Source organism: Alternaria atra, assembly GCF_907166805.1.
Source record: "Alternaria atra isolate CS162 genome assembly, contig: 22, whole genome shotgun sequence".
In the NCBI taxonomy this organism is placed as follows: domain Eukaryota; kingdom Fungi; phylum Ascomycota; class Dothideomycetes; order Pleosporales; family Pleosporaceae; genus Alternaria; species Alternaria atra.
In genome coordinates this window covers 1,196,099-1,218,392 of record NW_025091320.1, presented here as the reverse complement: position 1 = coordinate 1,218,392, position 22,294 = coordinate 1,196,099, and the positions used below count along the sequence as shown (strand labels likewise).

General features: G+C 51.2%; 7 protein-coding genes across 7 annotated transcripts; 5 read left to right on the top strand and 2 right to left on the bottom strand.

Moving 5' to 3' along the window:
• Nucleotides 1–237: 237 nt before the first annotated feature.
• ALTATR162_LOCUS3168 (uncharacterized protein) lies at nt 238–3,826 on the top strand (the record flags this gene model as incomplete). The annotated part of the gene is made up of 3 exons (XM_043310774.1): nt 238–537; nt 590–2,982; nt 3,037–3,826. 3 exons carry the CDS (start codon nt 238–240, stop codon nt 3,824–3,826), a joined length of 3,483 nt encoding a protein of 1,160 aa, XP_043166709.1.
• A 272-nt stretch (nt 3,827–4,098) lies between these two features.
• On the top strand, nt 4,099–5,282 carry ALTATR162_LOCUS3167 (uncharacterized protein; the record flags this gene model as incomplete). The annotated part of the gene is made up of 3 exons (XM_043310773.1): nt 4,099–4,158; nt 4,205–4,660; nt 4,857–5,282. The coding sequence occupies 3 exons, from the start codon at nt 4,099–4,101 to the stop codon at nt 5,280–5,282; spliced, it is 942 nt and encodes a 313-aa protein (XP_043166708.1).
• A 243-nt stretch (nt 5,283–5,525) lies between these two features.
• On the top strand, nt 5,526–6,052 carry ALTATR162_LOCUS3166 (uncharacterized protein; the record flags this gene model as incomplete). Its single annotated transcript, XM_043310772.1, has 3 exons — nt 5,526–5,721; nt 5,787–5,922; nt 5,980–6,052. The coding sequence occupies 3 exons, from the start codon at nt 5,526–5,528 to the stop codon at nt 6,050–6,052; spliced, it is 405 nt and encodes a 134-aa protein (XP_043166707.1).
• A 452-nt stretch (nt 6,053–6,504) lies between these two features.
• Nucleotides 6,505–9,857, top strand: ALTATR162_LOCUS3165 (uncharacterized protein; the record flags this gene model as incomplete). Its single annotated transcript, XM_043310771.1, has 7 exons — nt 6,505–6,865; nt 6,915–7,317; nt 7,366–7,594; nt 7,648–8,425; nt 8,484–9,111; nt 9,712–9,784; nt 9,843–9,857. The coding sequence occupies 7 exons, from the start codon at nt 6,505–6,507 to the stop codon at nt 9,855–9,857; spliced, it is 2,487 nt and encodes an 828-aa protein (XP_043166706.1).
• A 4,162-nt stretch (nt 9,858–14,019) lies between these two features.
• On the bottom strand, nt 14,020–15,743 carry ALTATR162_LOCUS3164 (uncharacterized protein; the record flags this gene model as incomplete). The annotated part of the gene is made up of 2 exons (XM_043310770.1): nt 14,020–15,193; nt 15,259–15,743. 2 exons carry the CDS (start codon nt 15,741–15,743, stop codon nt 14,020–14,022), a joined length of 1,659 nt encoding a protein of 552 aa, XP_043166705.1.
• Nucleotides 15,744–19,469: 3,726 nt separating this feature from the next.
• On the top strand, nt 19,470–20,381 carry ALTATR162_LOCUS3163 (uncharacterized protein; the record flags this gene model as incomplete). The annotated part of the gene is made up of 1 exon (XM_043310769.1): nt 19,470–20,381. The coding sequence occupies one exon, from the start codon at nt 19,470–19,472 to the stop codon at nt 20,379–20,381; it is 912 nt and encodes a 303-aa protein (XP_043166704.1).
• A 359-nt stretch (nt 20,382–20,740) lies between these two features.
• On the bottom strand, nt 20,741–22,028 carry ALTATR162_LOCUS3162 (uncharacterized protein; the record flags this gene model as incomplete). Its single annotated transcript, XM_043310768.1, has 2 exons — nt 20,741–21,339; nt 21,392–22,028. The coding sequence occupies 2 exons, from the start codon at nt 22,026–22,028 to the stop codon at nt 20,741–20,743; spliced, it is 1,236 nt and encodes a 411-aa protein (XP_043166703.1).
• Between the last annotated feature and the right edge of the window lie 266 nt (nt 22,029–22,294).

Below are 22,294 nucleotides of genomic sequence, written 5' to 3'. Positions count from 1 at the left end.
CCTCTACTTCCACTATCGCGGTGCATCTCGTATCTATAAAGACTCTATTGCTTGACAATTATCCAAGCAGCGATCGAACAGGAGCTGGCTAAGATTGAGAGATATCCAACAGAGCTTACCGCTAGATGGGATCGCGAACGTCGGTCTCAGCTCGCCACATGGATTCGGAACAAGGCCCCCAAAGTATTCACTATTGCCATCCAATGCGACTTTGAGCCATTTTATCTGCTACTGGCGATGTTCATGTTCCAAAGACATGGATATACTGATGACAGACTGCCAATGGTTGATAACCCGCCATGCCAAGATACGTTTCCTCCGCGGATCTGGAGTGACCTTAAGATAGATAACTTCCGAGAGAAGCAGTGGAAGTGTTTAGTTCCAGTATTTGCCCAAAAAAAGTACGACTACGACCTGAAAGCGGAATGTATATTTCCTTTCACTTCAGACGGTGCAGTCCCAAAGGATGGCGCTTTCAGTTCCGTATATCGTGTTACTATACACAAAGACCACCATGAATATCCGGAGATGCAGCAGGTACGTTGACTATCGCATGTACCGGGGTTTGTCTACTGAGATTCTCGAATAGGTAGCGCTGAAGGAGCTCAAAGTACCCCAAGGAGGAGAGCAAGCTGCTGGAACCGACCGGGCCTGGAACTTTGAAGCCAACGCTCTAGAAGCTATCAACAAACTCGACCATGCCCACATCGTGAAATGTATTGCAGCTATTCGCAGAGGCCATAGTCGCTATTTCATGTTCCCTTGGGCAGATGGAGATAGTTTGCGCGATTATTGGAACAACACGCCCCGAGAAGCTCCCAATTCATACATTTTAAAACATACCATCTTACAGCTTAGAGGTATTGCGGATGCTTTGGATCGACTTCACAACTTCGATGGTGGTCGCGCAGAATTAGAAAACGGTGTCAATGGGTTAACAATAAGGCTGAACGACTCGAATATTGTGGAATCGCACCTGATCCATGGAAGCGACGCTGGTAGTGACAATGGACTTGACAGTGAGGTAGACGACTACAAGAACGCGGAGCATGCGGAATCCATCAGACATGGTGATCTGAAACCGGAGAATATTCTCAGATTTCTTGGTAACGGATCAAAGCTCGACCTAGGGACTTTGAAGATCGCAGACATGGGCCTTGCAAAACGACACGTGGTGGCTACACAGGAGCGAGGGAAGGCGACAAGTACCAGATACGGTACCCGACGATACGAAGCGCCAGAGACTGTTACCGGCGAGAATGCGCGCTCCCGGTTGTACGATATTTGGTCAATGGGATGCATTACGTTTGAGTTCATTGTCTGGATCCTGTATGGCAACGACGAGTTGAGCAACTTCTACAAACAGATCGAAGGAAACACACAACAGATTTGCCAGTACTACGAAGTCTTGGACGCGAGCGAACCGGAGAGCGCCAGAGTCCACCCTACAGTCCTTAAGTGGATGGATCACGTACAGACTAAGGATCCGGAGTGTTCAGCAGGGCGCGACTCGGCGACCAAAGATCTGCTCAAAATCGTACGCGAGATGCTGTTAGTCGTCAACTTACCACCTAACAGAAAGAGTGGAACTATTCGCGGTCGACCTTTACTTCCTCCAGCACTCGGCCAGTCTATTGCACACTATCGAGCCACTGCTGCGCAGTTTCGGGATGCGCTTGATCGCATATTGGGAAAAAGAGATGTACCTGGCTACATGTTCACTGGCAAAGACCGCACCAACGTCAGGACGCCGACGTTCACTGCCCCAATGCTATCGCCGAATAGTGCTAGCCTCCCATTGAGTAATCTACAACCTTCAGGACCGCTCAAGAGCGGAGTGCTCGGTCGGCCTATTGGTACCGACTATACGCTCCCGCCTCTCAAAGATTGGGAGTTTCAGATCGATAACAGCTTCACCGAAAAAGTTGTCGGCACGGTCGGTATGCAGGCATTCATGCCACAAGCAGATATTAATCGCCAACTTTGTACTCTGTGCTCGACGCGGAACTTTCTGAAGGGCGGTTTTAGCATTGAGGAGCAGGTGTCTACGTTGGAAGATCGTGCGCCGAAATGTGATCTCTGCAGAATGCTGTACGAGATTCACAGCCAAGCCGAAGACCCTAAAGGAGATCGAGCGAGATTCCAGAGAGACCAGTCAAGCATCATCATGACGGGTGACTCATATCCTGTTCTTTCCCTCGTCAGGAGTCCAAATATGGACCTTCCGTGTCCTATACAAGTTGGGTTTCCAGAGCTTCCCGAAGCTGGATCAGATGCTTTTTTCAATATCATAAAGCTTTGGCTCGAAGATTGCGATACAGAGCACACGGGCTGTCAAGGGCTATCTCAGAGTCTGCCAACAAGACTGCTCGACGTGGGCACCTCTGATGCGCCTACGTTGCGTCTCGTCGAGACGAAGCTAGAGCACATCTCGAGCAAACAATATATCGCACTGTCGCATCCATGGGGAGATACCACAAAGTACACACCGTTTTGTACCATCCCAGAGAATCTAGCCAATCATCTATATGCTATTCCCGAAGGCGATCTCCCAGCGACCTTTCGGGACGCTGTCAGATGTACACGAAGGATCGGCATTCGCTATTTATGGGTGGACTCGCTTTGTATCATCCAAGGTGAGTTCGGAGACTTTAACGATGAGTCCAAAAAGATGGAAGCAGTTTTCAGTGGAGCGTACTGCGTGCTTGCTGCAAGCCGAGCAAGCAACCAACTGGATGGCTTTCTTGGTCCCAGGCCTCAGCGTGAGTACATTACCATTCAGCGAGGCAACAGAAAACCCTTCTTTGTCTGCAAGACGATCGACAACTTCAGTAAAGATGTTATCGAGGGGTCGCTGAACAAGAGGGGCTGGGTGCTGCAAGAGCGCGCGCTAGCACGGCGGACTATCTACTTCACCAGAAATCAGTCATACTTCGAGTGTGGACAAGGGGTCCGATGTGAGACCCTGACTAGACTGCACAAGTGAGTCACGATAGGTTTGATTGGCTTCTTGATCACTACTGACCCAAAGCTCAGCAACATGGCAGACTTCCTCGGCGACCCAAACTTCCCTAACAAGGCCATGCGTGCCAATCGCGCGCGAAAGATCGCTTATTTCCAAGGCCTCTACAGACAATACTCCCGCCTCGACTTCACCCACTACTCTGACCGGCCGTTTGCTATCGCAGGTCTCGAGAAGCGTCTGCAAAATGCATTCACTACACGAGGAGCATTTGGTATCTTCGACGACGGGGACAAAGAGGACGGCGGGCTCTTTCATCGGAGTCTACTGTGGCAACGCGGTGAGGAGAGTGGCGATTTGCCGAACATGACGCCGATCGATTTTCCGTTGGGTCGCAAAGTGAAAGTCCCAAGCTGGTCCTGGATGGCGTATAGAGGTGGCATAGACTATATCGATCCACCTTTCGACCAAGCAAATTGGGAGCGCACCGAGATAATTCCACCTTGGACTCGTGGTGGTAATAAACTCTCCACGGCAGATACCAGTCCTCAGGATGACGAAATCGCTATCATAGCATGGGTCCGCGACTTCAAAGTTGCTGGGCGATTGCCGGAGGAGGTCAAGATAACGTACGATGCTGAGCGAACGAGCGCGAGTGACGGTCAAACGCCTCAGTGCGTGATCGTCGCAAAGATGAAGGGTGGGAGCTCGAACTCGCTAAGAAGATACTATGTCTTGATTGTAGCAGCGATCCAGGGGACATCGGGCAGGGGCGAGAAGAGGTACAGGAGGGTTGGAGCAGGATTTATGTTGGGAAAGTACATCTCATTGGAAGGAGAGGGACTTGTTGCGAGGATTGTTTGATGTGGTTTAGTGCATAAAGTGGTCTATGAAGCATGTGCCTGGGCGAGAAAGTTTCCAGGAGTCCCAACGCGTTGTCACGTGGACCCTCTTCCCGCCTTGGTTCGTGCGGCGCAGACTGATGCCTGGAGGACGTCACAGCCAATGACGGTAACACATTCTCCAACAACATCGCGCGAGCCATGCCACAAATGCATCAACGGATGGAGGCTAGAGACTGCGCTCCCGGCGCACTCACTTGATTTTCACTTCCATCTCGTCTTCGTAGCATCATCATGGCAGAAGCAGTAACACCGTCAAACACGGAAGACGTCGCGCACGATGACCTCTGCCCTGTAAGCACAATATGTGATTACGCGTGCCGCTGCTAACAGATAACAGATATGCCAGCTACTCCTCTTTACGCCCGTGAAAACTCAGTGCAACCACTTACTATGCGCGTCATGCATGGCGCAGTGGTCTGACGCCTCCAATACCAACCGGATCGAACATTCGAGCTGGGATGTGAACCTCGCAGACTTCGACCCAAATTATGATCCGACGTATGACCTCGAAGCGAACTGTCCCATGTGCAGGACTCGTACCACTGCGGCCCCGGATAACGCGTTGGCAAGGCAGTTGGAACAGAAGTATCCCATCACATATGCCGAGAGACGGGTGGAAGAGGAAGAGGACAGGGGATCACGCATCGGGCGTGACGGCTTTGAGGGTGTCATGATCCTCATAGGCAACAAGCACAGGCTCATCAGGAATCCTGGCGACGACAACGAGCACGACTGGTCATTTTTTGTGCGCACATCGAGACCGGAATTAATCAAGGAAGTGCACATCTACCTGGTATGTTTCCGAGTCCTGTTTCAACCAAGTGGAGGTTCATTATACGATATCACGGTGCCAAGGTCTCTCCGCACAGAGCCCCTAGTAAGCCCAGTGAGAGTTCTACGGGATTCCGGGAAGGATAAGACAGGCGTATGATTAGAGATATTTGCGCATCGTCCACTTTTGCTATCGCCGCAGGGCTGACAATCGATAGCATCCTACATTTCGGCGAAACCACGTTATCCTCCGAAAACCACCTTATGAGTTCAAAGCTCGGGGCTGGGGAACCTTCGTCATTCGTACCGAAATCGTCCTGAAGCAGCCATACAACTGGATCATCGATAATGCTGGCACTAGACAGCAGGCACTCGAGCTGGAATGGGAGCTCGACTTTGAAGGGAGAGGCAGACAGGGTCGGGTAAGAGCGAAGGTTAACAAACTCGATGTGGAAGCCAATCAGGCCGGTCGTACCTTGCGGGCGAGGCGTCCACCTGCAGCTAGGCCTAACCCGGATGATGAGGATGACGAGTTAGATGATGACTATGAAGAAGCCGAGGACGAGGATGAGGACGACGAAAGCTCAGAGGACGAGGACTTTGAAGAAGGCACCAGCGAATACGTTGAGCCGTCTCGGAGATAGCAATCAGAGATATCAGACCGTTCCCAGCACGGTATGTGTTCCAATCATCAACACCTACCCGTCTGTCTCGATTTAGCCATCTCGGTGACAAACTTCTTAGTGCAGTCTATTGGAGCAGCGGATATATATACGTCGGGGTAGAATCAACCAAGTGATTTAAACATGCTGAAACTGTGCAGGCTTCCATGAGACGCAGCTTGTTCATAATCGCCGAAACATCCGCCGTTATCTCATACATCCATTATGGTGCAAGCACGTGCGGCCACATGGGCAAAAAAACTTGTATGCATCTCCCTTTCCATAAGGCTGCAGTATGTCGGCCACGCCTTATTCGTTCCTTTCAGCATTTGCGCTGGCATGCACTTCCAAATCAAGAACTCGCAGGCCAGCTGCAGGGCTTGGCATGCTGCTGCTGCAAGATACGCATTCCTTGGCAAGCGTAAGCACGATCGAACTACAGAAAGTACTTGGCGAATACAAAGGTTTGCTAAGCCTGGACCGCAGCATCTTGCGAGACCGAAGGCTGCCCGCTGAGCTTATTTAAAAGCTTGGCGGCGAATGCTGGTTCGTTCATCATTGGCAACCATCCTAAGAGATCGGCACGACTTACTGTCCCTGCACCGATCAAACCGACAACGTGGTTCGTCTTACAGATTTGAGATACACAAAGTTGTACCGTTCAACGCTGACCATGCAGCGCATCTGCATGGCTCACGGCAGACGACGCTTCTCCACCAATAGCAAGCGAGGTTCGCGTCGTGCAAGCTTAAGAATACCCCCAAGATTGTACGGTTTGTTCTGACACGCGTTTAAGTCTATTCAGGCCTACCTGTTGATTCATACCGCGGTTTCCGTCGTCTGCACCTTACTGGAGTTGTCTCTGGAGTTGTATGACTACCACCCTAACGGTTTCCCGGACGCACAAGTCTAACCGGTCGCTCGGTACTGATAGCTCATTTAAGCTTCCCGCTGCAATGATGCTATGACCGAATTGACCATGTTTCGGGGCGAAGGCTTACACACAATGGTAGGATTACTACGACTCACTGTCAATGACGGACCGACGCGTGCTTGGCAGACATCGCACTGTTTCAGAGCGTCTTCGCCCATAGCTGGCGTTTTACATATATCTTGTGTGGAATAGCAGCCTTCTTGTTTAGCTCTCCGTCATTCCAACCATATCACCCTCTAACATCATCACATCTCTTTCGTTTGTTTCATCATGGATCTCGCACGTTATTTCAGTTTACGGAGGAAGACTACCGATAGTCACGGGAGTACTCACACAGGACATGGCAAAGGCCGTACTTATCTACCCCTCCTCGCAAATCCTATCAATGAAGATGTCCTCGAAGTCGTAACGGGTAACTCCACAGATCTGGAGAAGACTAATACTCACGCAAGCACATTCGACAGTTCGAATGATACAACTACACTTGCTGGGAACGGCAGAACAAGTCGCGGAAACATAATCATCTACAAGCAACATACGGAAGCTAGCACGATAGAGCTCTTCTATGACCTCTTTTTCGTTGCAAACCTTGCGTACTTCACAGCCATGCATCAGCACACTGATGCGGAGTGTATGTATGACTGTCCACTCCCCAGCTACACTGACTAATCCGATTTTAGCACTAATAAACTACCTCAAGCTCTTCACTCTGATGTGGTTCACCTGGTTGAGCGTCACACTCTTTGATGTGCGATTCAGTATTGACTGCGTATGGAATCGTTTCCATAAAGCCATACAGTTCGGCATCTTCACCGGCTTTGTATATGCTGGACCGGTCTTCGACAAGTACAGCACCAGTGGTGTTGAGAAATCATATCGGAACTTTGCTATTGTGCTCGTAATTGGTAGAATTGCGATCGCTGTACAATATGCTGTGGTTATGTGGCAAGGGCGCATGTTCCGTCAGACGTTGATTCCGTTAGGTCTGAGTGCTGGCGTGCATGCCGCGGCAGCGATAGGCTATGCCATTACCATGGTTGTCTTTCCTAGAGGTCGGGTCGGTCTTGAGGAACAACTAGCATGGTAAGTACAATGCCTTCAAGTCATTTCTCAGTCTAATTGGATGTGTAGGGTCATCATCTCCATCGTTGAGGGTCTTCTGATCTTTCTCATCGCCATGATATGGCGAATTATCAGCTTCAAATACACCCATCTAGTTGAGCGGCTGCAACTGCTCACCCTCATCATTACCGGAGAAGGCATCATCGGAATGGTCAAGAGTGTAGCATGCATTACCAAGGGACAGACAAGCAACAACATGAGCGAAATTGGGACTGTCATCGCAGCCGTCCTTCTCTTGGTATGTAGCCACAGATTGAGCAACTTGGAGGACACAACTAACAAAGTTTGTAGTACCTTCTGTGGATGCTGTACTTCGACCAGCTTTCTCACGATCGCTTCGGAACCTTACGGCAACAAGTATGGGCTCTTATACACTACCCGTTGCATTCAGCGATTCTCCTCTGCGTCGAAGGCAATACATCGCTTATTGTGTGGAACTCCGCTGTTCAAGCTCTTAGATGGATATGGACCTTCAAGCCAGATGACTACTCCAAGCCAGCCGATGGCTATTCTGACACTGCTAGCTATATTGACTACCTCAATCAGAGCATGATTGCTGTCAACGGAAGATTTAAGAGCAAACACTGGAACGCCACGTACAATTGGAACACCAACTTCACAGCCATCGAAAACTATACTGCGACATACGGCTTCAAGTCCGAAGAGTGGAACAACCGAACTGGCGACGTTGTAAGACACATGTTTGATAGGGCGCAAGTCTTTGTCTACGAGGCACATGCCGATTCCCTCGCGAAACTTAACGCCGTGACCTCGACCGTAACCAATCCACGAGTCAAGCTAGACGCAGTATCCGATGTTTTCAACACCACTACCACGCAATTCTTCATCGGCGCTGGCTGTGTTTTGTTGGTATTGGCGATCATGTACTGGTTCAACAAGATACACAAAACGAAATACGAGTTCGGCGAGATCATCAATAGGGTTGTCGTTGGCTTCACGCTAATCATCCTAGGTGTGTCTGCTGTCATCGCCGACAAAACTACCAATGGTTTCAAGTTCAAAGGGAGCCATTGGATGATTCCAATAGTGGTGCTGTTCTTCGCTGGTGGTAAGTGTTCTCCCTCACTGTCGAAGATCAAGAGTCCACATGCTGATTCTCTTTCTAGTATTGTTCCTTGATAACGTCCTCTTGCTTGTCGCACAGTACACAAGTCGCCATCCACGCCACTCGCACAATCGCGATATCTCGTGGGGTAACAGATCCCTGGTGAGCGACAGCGATAACGAAGCTGGTGGCCTCATCTCAAAGTACCCCAGCCGCGCACCGAGCCCTGGTGGTACACCCAAGGGTACACCTCGCAGCAGAGGCCATACACCAGCACCTTCTCTGAACAGAGTTCAAACCGCGTATACGCCATACTCGGACTCGCCGCCTCAGCCCCGTGACTTTGTCGCAGGCCCATCGAACGGCAAGGCTAGGATGCCGAGTCGCAGTCCTGGTCCAGCTTTTGGTAGTGATGTCACACTCCGCGACGAAGGCCACTACACTGGAAGTGGCAGGGTCAGAGCTAATACCGGTGACTTTTCATACGAAAACACGCCTACTAGTGCTTTACCTGAAGGTCAAGGATTAGGCATAGGTATTACAGTTCATCGACCCAGTACACCAAGCCTATACAGTAACAACGAAAAGAATGGCAACATAAGCAGAGAACCTAACACGAGCGGACTGAAAGAGAAGGCTAGTTGGAAGAGTCTGGGCGTCATGAACGAACATGACTATGAAGGTAAAGGGTATGGTGATGCTGGGTTGCAACAACCGACACGCGCAAGGACGGTTAGTTTCGGGGATCATGGAAATGTCGCTTGATGGCTTCCAGATATGGCATACGTTGCGCATTTTGGGTGGTCGATTGAATGATTTAGCGTGCATTTTGCTGCTCTTTTGCTTGTTTTTTTACGACACTCAGCTCCCGTGCCTAGGAGCCTGGACTGTGCAGCCTGGACGGGTTCACGCTTGTTTTTGAATAGAAAGCGTAGATGGGTGGTCGCATGTCGCCTTCGGATTCAACATTATTCATTCGGTCGAGATCATCGATCATAAACATTACCACTCTTCCTCAATCTTCCCATTCTTTCTTCCTTGTGCTACAACGATATAGCAACCTCGATGCCTCTGCAGACCGCCGCATCACGTGCACCAACTCAATCCATTAGGTACTCACCTTCCTCTCCCATCGTAACCCCAATTTCCACATCTGAACCTCTAACCAGCCACAGGCACGCTTCCTGCCCAGGCACCAATCACAGCACCAGGTTGAAGGCTAGCGGCGCAAGGCTGCAAATGCGGGGCAACCCTTAACGCTTACTCCGCCCCTCTCTTCACGCATCCAGTGGCATCCTACTTGCTGCGGCGCAGTGCGGATCAGGGCGTAGACTTCGTAAGACCAAGCACGACTACGTGGTTGTAAGCATCATCATCCAACTTTTAGTCCACTTTCTTTTGACACGACAACGCGAAGCAGAACGATTGTTGTTGAACGAGTATCATCGTCGCACACGGCACTGCATAAGAACCGTGGTACTGGAAGAGCGGTAAAGTCTGTGCAAAGAGGGGGCTTGGCGGCGGTTTTCGTACGTCGGGTTTACGAGGATACGACGCGACGAGCCGAGGTAGGACTGCGCAACAATCTCTGCAGGCGTGCAGTTTCAACAGAGGAGGCGCGCTGGCAACGACAGACTGGAAAAAGAGAAGGCGACAGTGTCAAGGGACGAATTGCGCACTCTTGTGTATTTTGGTGTGCTTGGACGCGCAGATCGCGGAACTAGGGGCTTGGAGGGTTCGTGGTCGTGCGTAAGACGCGAAAGAAAGAGGCGCGGACAACTGAGTTTGGTATCGGGATAACTACCAAAGGAGCTGCAAGGCAAGACCGGAGGAGAGAAAGAGTATTATCTTGGTTGCGTCACTGCGCTGCGTTAAGACATTTGCAAACGAAGGAAGGTGGCCCAGATCAAGGACAGCACCACAACAACGCCAACCAAGTGAATGCACAGGGACATCATAGGCCTACCTCATTGAAGTTCTTGGGAGAGAAACTCTTGTTGCCAGTATCCCTTACCGCCGCATCGCCATTGCTACCGCCAGCCTCGGATTATTCTTCCTCAAACTTCATCCCCACGGCTGCCAAACTTTCGCTATACCACCCAATCCACCGCCATGCTCCTAACAATGTCAACAACCCATCCGCGCACCAATGGCTTCTTAAATCTACTCTCATACTGGCATGTCCACAAGGCCGAATCGACATTCTTCAAGCGCCTAAGCATGCGCTGCCTAGAAGCTGTTGCACTCGCAGTAGCCATGCTCTTCGTTCCACTTGCAATGCACCGCGCCGTCCGGAGCTTGGATGATATATACGAGCTGCTAGATCGACGAGCCCAGTCACCGTACGTGATAGTTCCATGGACGAGTATCGTCACAGCCGCAGTCATGCTACTAGGATGGCATATCTGGCTCGGTCGATTAAGTTACAGAACGGTCCTAGAAGCAGCGTCGACACCGATGAACGATGCAACCATCAAACCTGCAGAAAGAGAAGTCCTTGAAGAAAGAAAATCGCAGGAGGTACGGATATCGTGGAGTCGCATACTAAGTCGCCTCGTCATACCTTGTTTACTCCTTACATTGGGTTTACACTTCGTGTTCCAGATCTTCACACGTATAAAGGATCCGAGACCACGTATTGTACCCAATACTGTCGACATGCAGGAGGCTATGGGGCAATTGTATGGGTTTCTATGATGCACCGCATATGTCGAAATAAGAACTCGTCATGGGCAAGGTGCTGGTAGAGAAGAGAGAAAGGGAGAGAAGGAGGCACGAAATCCGGATTCAAGCTATCCAATGGATATGTGCAAGTCGAGAGAGACGTCAACTCGAGCGAACCTCCGGCACCTCGCAAGCGATCTACAATTACACAGCAAAAGACGATGAGTGAGAGTGCGCTTGTCTTTACCCCAGAATATCTTCGGCTCAATTCCGGTCCAGTCTACCCAGTTCAGGGTCCCGCCTTCTCCACAGGAAGCCTTCTCCGCACGATGACGTATTCGATGCCGGCCCTCGTTCTCTCTTACCCCGGACTTAACCTCTATATCCACAGCGTCCAGCCTGCTGGGCGAAAGTAACATCCTTCTTTAGGCCTCCAGCCAACGCCTTGGCAATGGTGCACGAGGTCAAGTGCGAAGCGAAGAGTAGTCGGTCCGTTTTTCGCGTCGAGAAATAGCGTAATGGACCGGCTAGGCACGCGGGCTAGCTGCCGTCTTTGGTGAGAAGGTGCCGAAGGTACTGTTACGCGTAGATGAATGGGATATAGTGAGATGGCGGTGGTATACTTGAGTCGGTGTTACGGGGTTATAAGATGTCCGTTGTGGAGGCAAGATCATAGGGTCGGCAGTATATGGGTTGTCAAATAAAGCAGAAAATGTTGGCAAAAAGACGTTTGTATACAAGCTTCATGGCAAAGATATGAACGTAGTAGGCGTGAAAACGGCGGTGATATCGTTACACCAATTGACTGTCTAATTCCCGTTACATATCGGTAAAGTGATGCAAAGGATTATTTGTTTCCAGCTTAGTGAAGCCTGTCTACTGGGTGTGAAAGGAAACAATTATATGACCTGTCTCCACTCTCCAACAAGCGCAAGTCCAGAGAGGCTCTCATCTCGCAGATAAGCGATCGATACAACCCAAGTGCGGTATTATGTGAAGACTGTCTTCTGTCGACGTACAGTAAGATCGTTCATACTCGGAACATCGTACCTACTGATAACACACTACCACTGTTACTGCTACTGTGGACCCATCTCCGAGGGAAGCATGACAGCACCAGTGAATCCAGACAGATGACTTGCGCTATATTGCCCACGGGGATGTTTAGAGCCACAAGTGTAGCATATGCAGATTACGCTAGTGTACCGTAACTTCCCAGTGGTACCCTTCCACAAAACGTGAGTCTGGCTAGGACAGCGCCGTGTCAAAAACGTGTACTGTACCATGGTTGTGCAGGTATGATGCATATCACCGAACTAGTAATAATCACATGTGTCAGTTCGATATCGAGGCGTCTTTCTGCCAAGTGAAGGATAAGCGTGTGTTGTGATTTCACAGTTCTTGTGTTTTCCGACGAAAAAAAACCGCGTTGTTCAATTTGCTGGATGTGCTGGTTAGTAGGTGACTGAGGTACTGTATTACCTCTTTCTGCTATATGATCCAGCGCGACCCCAGCGTAGATACTGGGATATACAGTGCCCAAGCATCAAATCGCGGTTCCGCAGTCTTGGATGAGGCTTGGTCTTCAGCCGTCCACTCGTGAAACCACTCGTATGTTTAGTCCACGATGTGGACAATGCGGGGAAAGATGGGGCCGTCTTGTAATCCTGGTCGACAAGCACATGTGTTATCAATTGCGGAGAAGGTCCTGCAAGGTACGGACATCTAGCCAAAGCAACGCAGTCCAGCATGAGTAGCGCGTTCGTGGCAGTAGGTTGAGGCTCCAATGCAAACATCTGGAGCTGGCGTCAGCGTGGAGTGATGGTGCGCCACGACCGGGACCGGGATATTGGCGACGGGATCAATTGGACGTATTGGGATGTAAAGAGCGATTGCACCTGTTGCGCACCGACGCATGTATGGGTAGAGATGGCTTGAGATACCACTTTTCCTTGGTGAAGTTCCGAGATAAGGTCAGTGGTGGTGTAGCATTTATGGCATGGTCGCAATGCGCATACGAGCCACAAACCGAGCGAATCGTTGGCTCTCTGCCTCGAGGAACTCAGCCTTTCTAGCAGTCTTATGGCAGGGGCGTGAACAACCGCACTAGGAGCCTGATGATGAGGCAGATAAGACATCTCGCCCGGGGTCCATCTGATGACAGTGCCCGGCAGCCTTGGCCTTAGCCCAACACCAAAAGCAGGCGCCTGCATGTAAGTGTGGGTGAATCGATACGACGCTGGATGGTGGCGCACATGGGGGTTGAGGCGAGGCAGTCATGGTGGGATGTAGCCGGTGGAAGTAGCGGTAGCGCAATAATAGTAGAATGATACACGGAAAGCACTGCCGAGCGTTCCAACAGGTGCCCTTCAATGCCACGATGGGGTTCGGGCAACTTCCCAAAAGCCTGGTGGTTGGACCGCAAGTTGCATGTGCTTTGCTCCAGTTAATGCACGTATGCGAAATGCCGATCGTCGCTGATGGGTGATCGCAGCCGTGCCTCGGCAGGAGGCAAAGCAATTACCGTTTTGAACTTTACGACTCTAGGCAAGCTTGCGTGTGGCAGCACAGGCATACAAACATAGTAGTGTCGCAAAGGAATCTTCGTATGATGTGTCGCATTGGAATTATCGTTTTAGTAGTGCCGCTTAGGCCATGGATGTTGCAAGGAGTTAATTACGATTGTAATTCGATGGTACATGGTCGCTTGGGAGTCGTTTTCAACCTCGCTGTTTGTCGCATAGGTATAGCGGAGGTCGGACATCATTCGCAAGTCGCCATTTCTCGAGGTTCGCAGAATGAATGGGTATTGCATTTATGTAAGAGCGCAGCCAGTGCTCACAGGCTTCTGGCGACAGAGAATCTATCCAGCAGCGTTAGATCATGACAGAACATTTCTGCTACACACGTTTCGCTGATTCGCTGAAAGCAATTCAAACAGCACGCTTGTCCACAGGGACATTGCGCTTCAGTCCAATAAGCTGAAGCATCTCGGTCCAGAAGCCGACAGGTGGTGTGATGAAGGAAGCCTCGTAGGCGTCGATAAGAGGAGCGTCCCAAACAAGGTCAACCTCATGTGGCTTCAGCCACTTAGTCCTCTTGAAGAGTTTCCAGAAGATGAAAAGGATCGGGGCAACGCCCACCATGGTGTAGTATGTGAAGAAGGACTCCAGGGTGAAGTTGCCGGGCTTGAAGGTGCTGTAACCGTACACAAAGACAACGCAAATCTCGAAGCATAGAGCAAACCAGGTACCGTATGGTTGGAAGTAACCGCAGTAAGGGAGAGTCTTTCGGTCGAGGCCCTGGACTTTGCAGGCCTTGTAGAAAGCAAGGTAGGTGCCGCACATGACGATGTAGTTGATAACACCACCAGCAGTGATGATGTTGGTGAGCCAGGTCAAGACCTTGGCGGAGTCGTCCGACAATTGCAGGAAAGACAAGAACGGGAAGATCATAACTACCAAGAAGCAGTAGATCGGGACACCGTTCTTGGTGCACTTGCGCAGGATCTTGGGGGCACGACCCTCAATAGCAAGCGAGTACAGACTGCGAGTTGCACAGTACGTGTACGTGTTACCCGCAGAGAAGATACTCGTGATCAAGAGGGCGTTGACAAGATGGGGAAGGCCGCCGATGTTGAGGTTCTTCATGGCAATGACGTAGGGAGAGGCAGCAGCACTGCTCTCACCAGCCTTCAAGACACTGACAAGCTCTGGATCGTTGTAGGCTAGAACGATACCGACGCAAAGAGCACCAAGGATGAAGAAGGCACCAAATCGGAAGTACACTGTCTTGAACGCGGTCTTGATGTAGGCACGGGGGCGCTTGGCCTCACCAGAGACCATGGAGATGTACTCGGGACCGACGATGCAGAAGGAAGCAGCCCAAAGGGAACCGAGGAAGCCTTCGAAACGTCCAAGGTCGCTGCCGCCGGGCATTGGGCCAGGATCGCGCCAGTATCGGAAACCATAGGCATCCTTCTGGGGGTTACCTCCAACCATGGTAATGAAGGTGAAGCAGTAAAGAATCAGGATCAGCAGGACCTTGCCTCCAGAGAGCCAAAATTCAGCTTCACCGTACGCCTTTACAGCCAAAACGTTGCAAGCACTAGGAGTAATTAGTTTTCGTCCTCTATGTAATATATCACCCCAAGGCAAATCGGTAGGTCTTACGCGTATAGAACGATGACAGCCGCACAGACAGCAGCGACTGGAATGTCATCTCTCCAGTATCGCAACACAATGTTGAGAGCCGTGATTTCAAACGGGATCAGCAGAGCTTCGTAGAAGAAGAAGTTCCAGCCGGCCATGAAGCCTAGGGACTCATCGACCCAGTGTCCAGCCATTCGAATGAAACCTCCGGACACAGGCATGAAACTGGCCATTTCAGCCATGGCGTTGTTCACGAGAGCGATGATGCAAGAATATCCAGTGTAAGCGAGAAGTAAACCGAGGGGCCCGCCCTTGTTGAGAGCACCTCCGATGGATACAAACAGCGCAGTTCCAATGGAACCACCAATTGCGATGAGCTGAATTTGGCGATTACCAAGATGACGCTGCAGATCGTCGGAGTTGTCGGTCACTTGGCCATGTTGAATATCGTCACCAGGATAAGTCTCGCGGACGAACTCTCCAGAATACTTCTTGTCCTCGGCCATGGTTGCAATGGGGATTGTCGCTTTAGGCAAAAGGGTAATTGTCGCAAGGGAGTAATGTCGCGTGTGGAAAGTCGCTTCAGGTATGGGGTTTGTCGCTCTGGAGTCGACGCTTGGGGGAGGGATCGACTATCAGTCGCGTGGGGAGCAGCTAAAGCTACAACAAAATGAGTTGCACTGGATGCCAGTGTACAGAAGGAAGGCTACAACGTAGTAGAGGAAGTGAGATCGCCCTTGTCGAAACCAGGACCCTGGGGGTGAAAGGCAGGGTACTTATACGAGAGACAGGCGCGGCACACCCAGTCTGCCCTGCCTGTGGATCCTCTCGGTGGTGAGCGCTGCGATGCGACTAGGACTCGAAAGCGGTTTGGTGGGGCGCTAGGTAGACGGCGACGACTAACCGATTACGGCGTAGTGAATATACCGCGACTCTGGGCATGGGATTTGACGGTACAGAGTTTTCAACCCACCCCGGCTGCATTGCTACGCCAGCGACCCCGCTCGTTTTGTCCACGCGAATGGGGATGCGCCTTCCCTCGTTAGCGGCGTAGGCGGCGCCACCCTACTGAGCCGGCTTGGGTGACAAGACGGGCTCAGCGAAGCAGCGCAAACGTCTTGTTTGCCCATGGGCAAGCGCGCCTGGTTCAGGCATTGGGGTGGGCGACCAGGGCCCAGGTCCTCCGCCATTTGGAGACAATTGGGGGAACGTAATCCAGCGTGGCGGGCTTGCTAAGTTGGCAGGCCTCCGGTGCTGGCAAGTGGCTGCACGAGAGGCATGTGAAGGCACGCGCAACCTCAGGTAACGAGCCATTTGTCACACCAAGCTCATGGGAATCCGGGGTCTGGTGCGGTCGCTTCTGGTGTGGCGCTTTGCGGCTGATAGAGCCTCGCATCTTTTGTGAGAAAAAGGTTGTCTGATACTGCCAGCTCCATGTATCTAGGGGAGCCGCATGCCGAAGCCTCTGGACCGGGTCTCGGCTGATAGCAAGGAACAACGCCACGGTGCTTGATTCGTGTCTTGCGCGCGTTGAGAGATTGGCATTGCGGGAGACCAAGCCTTATACAAATGAAATGACGGCATCGCGCGTGAGAAGTACCGGTGGCCCCCCTCGTGGGTGCCCTCAAGCCGACATATCGTACGTGCAGTATGTGCCATGGGTCGGTCCTTCTCAGTCCTGCCACGGAAAGTTGGTGCGACACGGAATTGATCACCATCTCTTAAGATATTCTTCCGTACTGGGTGTTAATTGTCCGAGGTTCTTCGCGTCGCCTTGGAGTTGCAGCTCGAAAAAACCGCCTGCATATCAGTTACCCACAGGTGGCTTGGGAGATCTGCAGCAGGAATAGCGAATCCTAGGAGACGGTTCTGTGGAACGCCCATACTGCTCAACTCGAAAGAGATAGCGCTCAGCCTCTCACCTCAGCGTCCGGTTGTTGTTTGCCTAAGAGCGCTGGCTCCTCGGCATCGCCCCATTTTGGGCTGAGCGGCAATCGCGTTGTGTCTATACAGGAGCCTGAAGTTTTTGCCGTGAGAGAAGACGAAATCGTGGTCGTTTTCAGAGAGCAAGAGTTGAGGTGAAGAACGAGAGTCACGATAACAGCTTAGAGATCCTCCTTCCGATTCCGGCTCCGGCTCGTCGTCGGTCTGGCGCGCCTACCAGTTTTCCAACAACGAAGCGATGATACACGACAGACGTTTGCAAGCAGCCACTGAGCAGAAAAGTGCAATTCAACGAGTCTACCATACGTCGCGCAGCGGACAAAACGTAATCCATCGCCCCCACATGTACGATTGTCCCTCAGGCGGATCGAGCAGCGTGCCGTGTAAGCATTTGCTGTCCCAGACATAATTTGCCAATTCCTCCTGTCAATATGCTCCCATCGATTCTTCGCTCCCGGTCTCAGATGCGTTGTGGCCGATCAATTGATGCTGGCTGCCGCATGTACATTCCTTCTTCGCTAAGCCCTACAGTGCTCAGATCTAGGTCATCGTCGCCCGTTCGCAAGCGTTTTAGTACAACACCATGGCGACGCTCACAGCTTTTCCGCGGCATCACTGCAGACTATTTTCGACACTCATGCTGGTCGCTACTTTCGAATAAGCAATATGGAAATGAGTCGCTTTTTTATGTTACTAATCTCCAGTCGTAGTCATTTCTTATCAGCTCGCAAATAGTGGAGTTCTCCATTTACGACCCACTCTCTTGCTCCCGCTGTTCCGAGATGCTTCTGGATGGACCCTGAATCCAAGGCAAGGGAAATTGTAGTTGCACTGCGATTGCTGATCGCTACGGACAGCTTGCGATGCGGCCAATCTCTAGCATTCCTTTCATTCAACACGGCACACGCGATCGCCCTTGACATGCAACCGTCAGCGATCAAAATGGCTCTCTATTCCTACCACTACGGGGACATGTCGTCATTGGTTGTCTGAAGTAGGGCATACCACAGATCTGCATTCTCATGGCAAGCATCGGCTGTCCGTCATTGCTACATCAGAGGCTCGGCCTTGAAAGCTGTATGAAGCAACACATGTCGCAACGCCCACCTGCTCATCTATGGTATCGAGTATGAAAAGCGTCTTTCTTCCAAGCCTCGTATCCGTGCGTTCCCCGAGACCTTTGTTCTCAAGTTCACGTACAATGCTCCATCTAGTGCGAACATCCTCTACCCACCTGGCTTGTGTTACCAGCAATCTTGATCGCACCCTCAGTCTCCATTTCACTTTTCCTTTCCTTGTATTCAAAGTCATATTGAGCGAATCTTTAGGTAGGAAGCTGCTTCGCGATGTTATGATCCAGAGCCTGAAATGGTGTTTAGCATGAGTCCTGTAGCGACGTGCCCCACTCTTACTGCCTGCCCCGCGCTACGAGATGGCGCCTTCCTCGTGTCAGCTTCGTATGTTAGCAGCTCCTGCACTTTAGCCCTTGGGCGCTTTCCGTAAGCCGTCTCAGCCTCACGAGCTCAGCCACAAAGTCCTTCCTGCAGCCTGAACAGCTACTTGCGTCTCGAGGTCGTGTCTTACTTTCTGCGCGCACATATATCACGCGCATCCTCATCGTCACTACTACCGAACATCTCCTCACTTCGTCACCCCCCCTCCAATTCTTGTTCTTTTGCTGTGATAGGTGCCCTCATACGCCTCTCCACGCCGTTGTAACATATCCTGCCTACAACAAAGCTCCACGTCATACACAACACATCGACAAGACTGCTGTGCGACCCGTTTTGCATCGACCTGTGTAGTGGGCATCTGAGGAGATTACTGCCTCTAAATCTGTGCACCTATAAATTCTGTCCTCGACTTTGCAGGTTCAGGGAAATCGCAAACATCAACAGACTCTTCAGGCCAAAAAAAGCTCAAAGCATCATGTGTCGTTGGTTCGCATATATCTCTCCCACGGAACCATGCCTGCTGTCAGACGTCCTCATCACGCCAGACAACAGCATCAGCAAGCAATGCTCTGAGCACTATCTTCCACACCTACTGCCACATAATGAAGAGAAAGACCTGGATGACTCGCCGGATGAGCTGATGCGGATGCGCAACTCTTTACTAAACATGGACGGGCTGGGCATTGCTTGTACGTAACTGATCATATCTCTGAATCACCACCTAGCTTCCTTGGTGTGCAGCTGGAAATGCATAAATATTTGGTAGTCACAAGACGCAAGCTGAGACGCCTCGAGGGGTCAAAAGCCTGGAGACCCAGAGGCAATAGCGCTACAATGGCACTCAAGTCCTTGAAATCTGCTCACACATTCCCAGGGTACACGACAGCAACCTCGTCCTACGTTAAGAACGTCACGGGCCCCCGTCCCGCCCTATATAAATCCCAATCGCCGCCAATCAACGACTTCAACTTCAAGTCGCTCTGCCACAACACCGAATCACAATGCGTCTTCGCCCATATCCGTGCCACCAGCGGTTCCGTCGTAACGCAAGTGAACAGTCACCCCTTTGTCTTCGGCCGCCACGTCTTCATGCACAACGGCGTCATCTCCAACTTCTCATCCATCCGCCGCGAAATGACCTCCCTCCTCTCCTTCGACGCATACTGCAACGTACTAGGTAGCACGGATTCCGAGCACGCCGCCGCCCTCTACATGACCAACCTGACCAACAGCAGCGGCAAAGAAAGCTGGGAGAAAGCATATCCCCTCAGCAAAATGCTCGAGGCCATGCAAAAGACCGTCATCCAGATCCTCACACTCCAGAAGAAGATACTCGGTGAAACTAACACACCAAACTCTCTTAACTTCTGCACAACCGATGGCACGAAAATGCTCGCTATCCGCTTCCGGAACCATGTCTCGCAGCAGCCGCCGAGCCTTTATTGGTCAGAGTTTGCGGGACGTACGCTCAATACAAAGTACCCTGGCAACCCGGATAGTAAGAGTGGCGGGAGTGCAGACGCAGGTGCAGAGATTGGGGAAGAAGGCGCGATGGGTAAACATACTATTATTGCGTCTGAGCCTACAACGTACGACGAGAAGGAATGGCATTTGATTAAGAGAAACTGCGCGCTTATGGTGGATGAGGATGGAATTGAACGCGAAGAGAAGATTCAATATGATGAGGGTCTGAATGCGAGGGATCCAAAGTTTGATGGCGCAGTTAGGGCGAGTGAACAGCACTAAGTGCTGATGGGCTTTGGCATGTGAGGCTTCGGGAGACTTTTAGTGTTTCTAGCACCTGTTTGCCTAATGCTCCATCTCCACCAGTCTCGTGCTCTCGGGTCTTGCACAACCTCTCTTCACTCCGGCTGTCACGTGTGGCGATTGCTATGCTTATGTTCTTCCGTATTCATGCCATCACGTCTAACCCCAGCAATTTGAAGTCATAGGTATTCTATCGTGTTATTATTTGTGAAGTTACAAGGGTATCCAGGTGTACATGTGAGTTATTTGACTGGAGACTGAGGCGTTGGCGAGGCACACAGCCCACGCTCATGCCCAGTCTTCGAACATGCTGAAGACACATCTACTCATCTCATCTCTCACCGATACCCACCATCACTCCACGGTATACCATCTGGTCTGAGTCCCATCGCCTCTTTCTGCTCCATCTGCTTCCTTAATTCGGCTTCTCGCTTCGCGTCCTCCACATACCTCACCCTTTCCCGCCTAGCTTTTTCCTTTAACTCTCCGAACGGATCAAATCGCTCGCTCTCTGGGTTTCTGAAGGGATTCTGCTGCCAACTTCCCCGGTCCGTAAGCGTTGTACTTCTGGGTCGGTTGTTCAGTACATCGTACGCTTTGTTGAGGGGTGGATCGGCAAACGGATTTGGTGTTGGTGGTACACGGGTGGAGCGCTCAGTGGAAACGGTTTCGGGGCGAGAGTATGGGCCTGGGCCGAAGAGTGTATTGCTGCGGTCGGTGGAGCGTGTCAAATGACCATTTCCGCCGGCACCATCGCCACCATTAAGACGCGCGAAGATTGAGGATGCGGTACCTACATGTGCTGTTTCTGGAGGTGGGATAGAGGCGGGCACGTAGGGATTAAAGGATTCGAATGGTGGATCCGCGTCGATATAACTGTTCTTACGTTTGCGGCGCTTGATAAAAACTACCCCAGCGACCAACAGCGCTAATGCACCTACTCAACTGTTAGCAACGATCTAATGGCAGCCGTAACGATGCTGACGAACCGAGTACACCCAGAACTATTGATGCAACCATGGCGTCTTTCGTCATGATAGGCTCTTGTTCTCGTTGTGGTAACCTCTGCGGGGCACTGCTTTCTCCGGAGAGTTCTGGCTCGGCTGTGTTCGAGGGGGGCAGAGCTAGAGATACTGAAGTCCTTGTTGAAGATAGCTCCGGATTGTCTGTTGATCTGACCTCCTTGATGATAGTTGACGTTATTGTAGGGCGAACAGCGGTTGAAAGGGTAGAGCCAGTAATCTGGGGTTGTGGTGCATCTTTTCCTGGAGAGGGGACACCGAAAGTGAACGAAGGTACAGTCGTAGTCGAGCCATTGCTTTCCGTTACCGATGTCGGCATCGACACGGCGGCGGTTGAAGGAGCATCCAAAGTTGTGGTGGGTGCAGCTGTGGCACCACTCTCTACTGGCGACGGCGGCTCGGCCTCGTCTTCGGATTCGGAATCCTCGCTCTCAGATATGTCACCAACTGTTGATGGACTGCTGAACGGTGAATCTGGACTTTCCGGGCCTTCTTCCACCTCGCCTCCAGCAGCAGGCATCGTACTTGCAACAGGATCGACCTGACGAATGCGCTTCGGGAAGACCTTGACCGGAGATGGCCGTCGAAGCTGATAGTGAGCCATGGTTGATGTGATAAAAGGTATTAGGTAGTAATAAACTGGAATGCGCTCGCGCAAGTAATATCAACAAACTACAACAGAGTAATGAATGTCCCCAGGACTTAGAACCGAAATGAATATATCCGGTCGACGGAGGGATGAAAATATGGCTTGATTTTCTCAAAGAACGACAATCCACATCAATCAAGAAGTGGAAAGGAAAGTGAAGCAACGAAAGATGGAGACGCCAATGCTATCAATGTGGGATGACGGCTTGGGAGTTTGCCGTC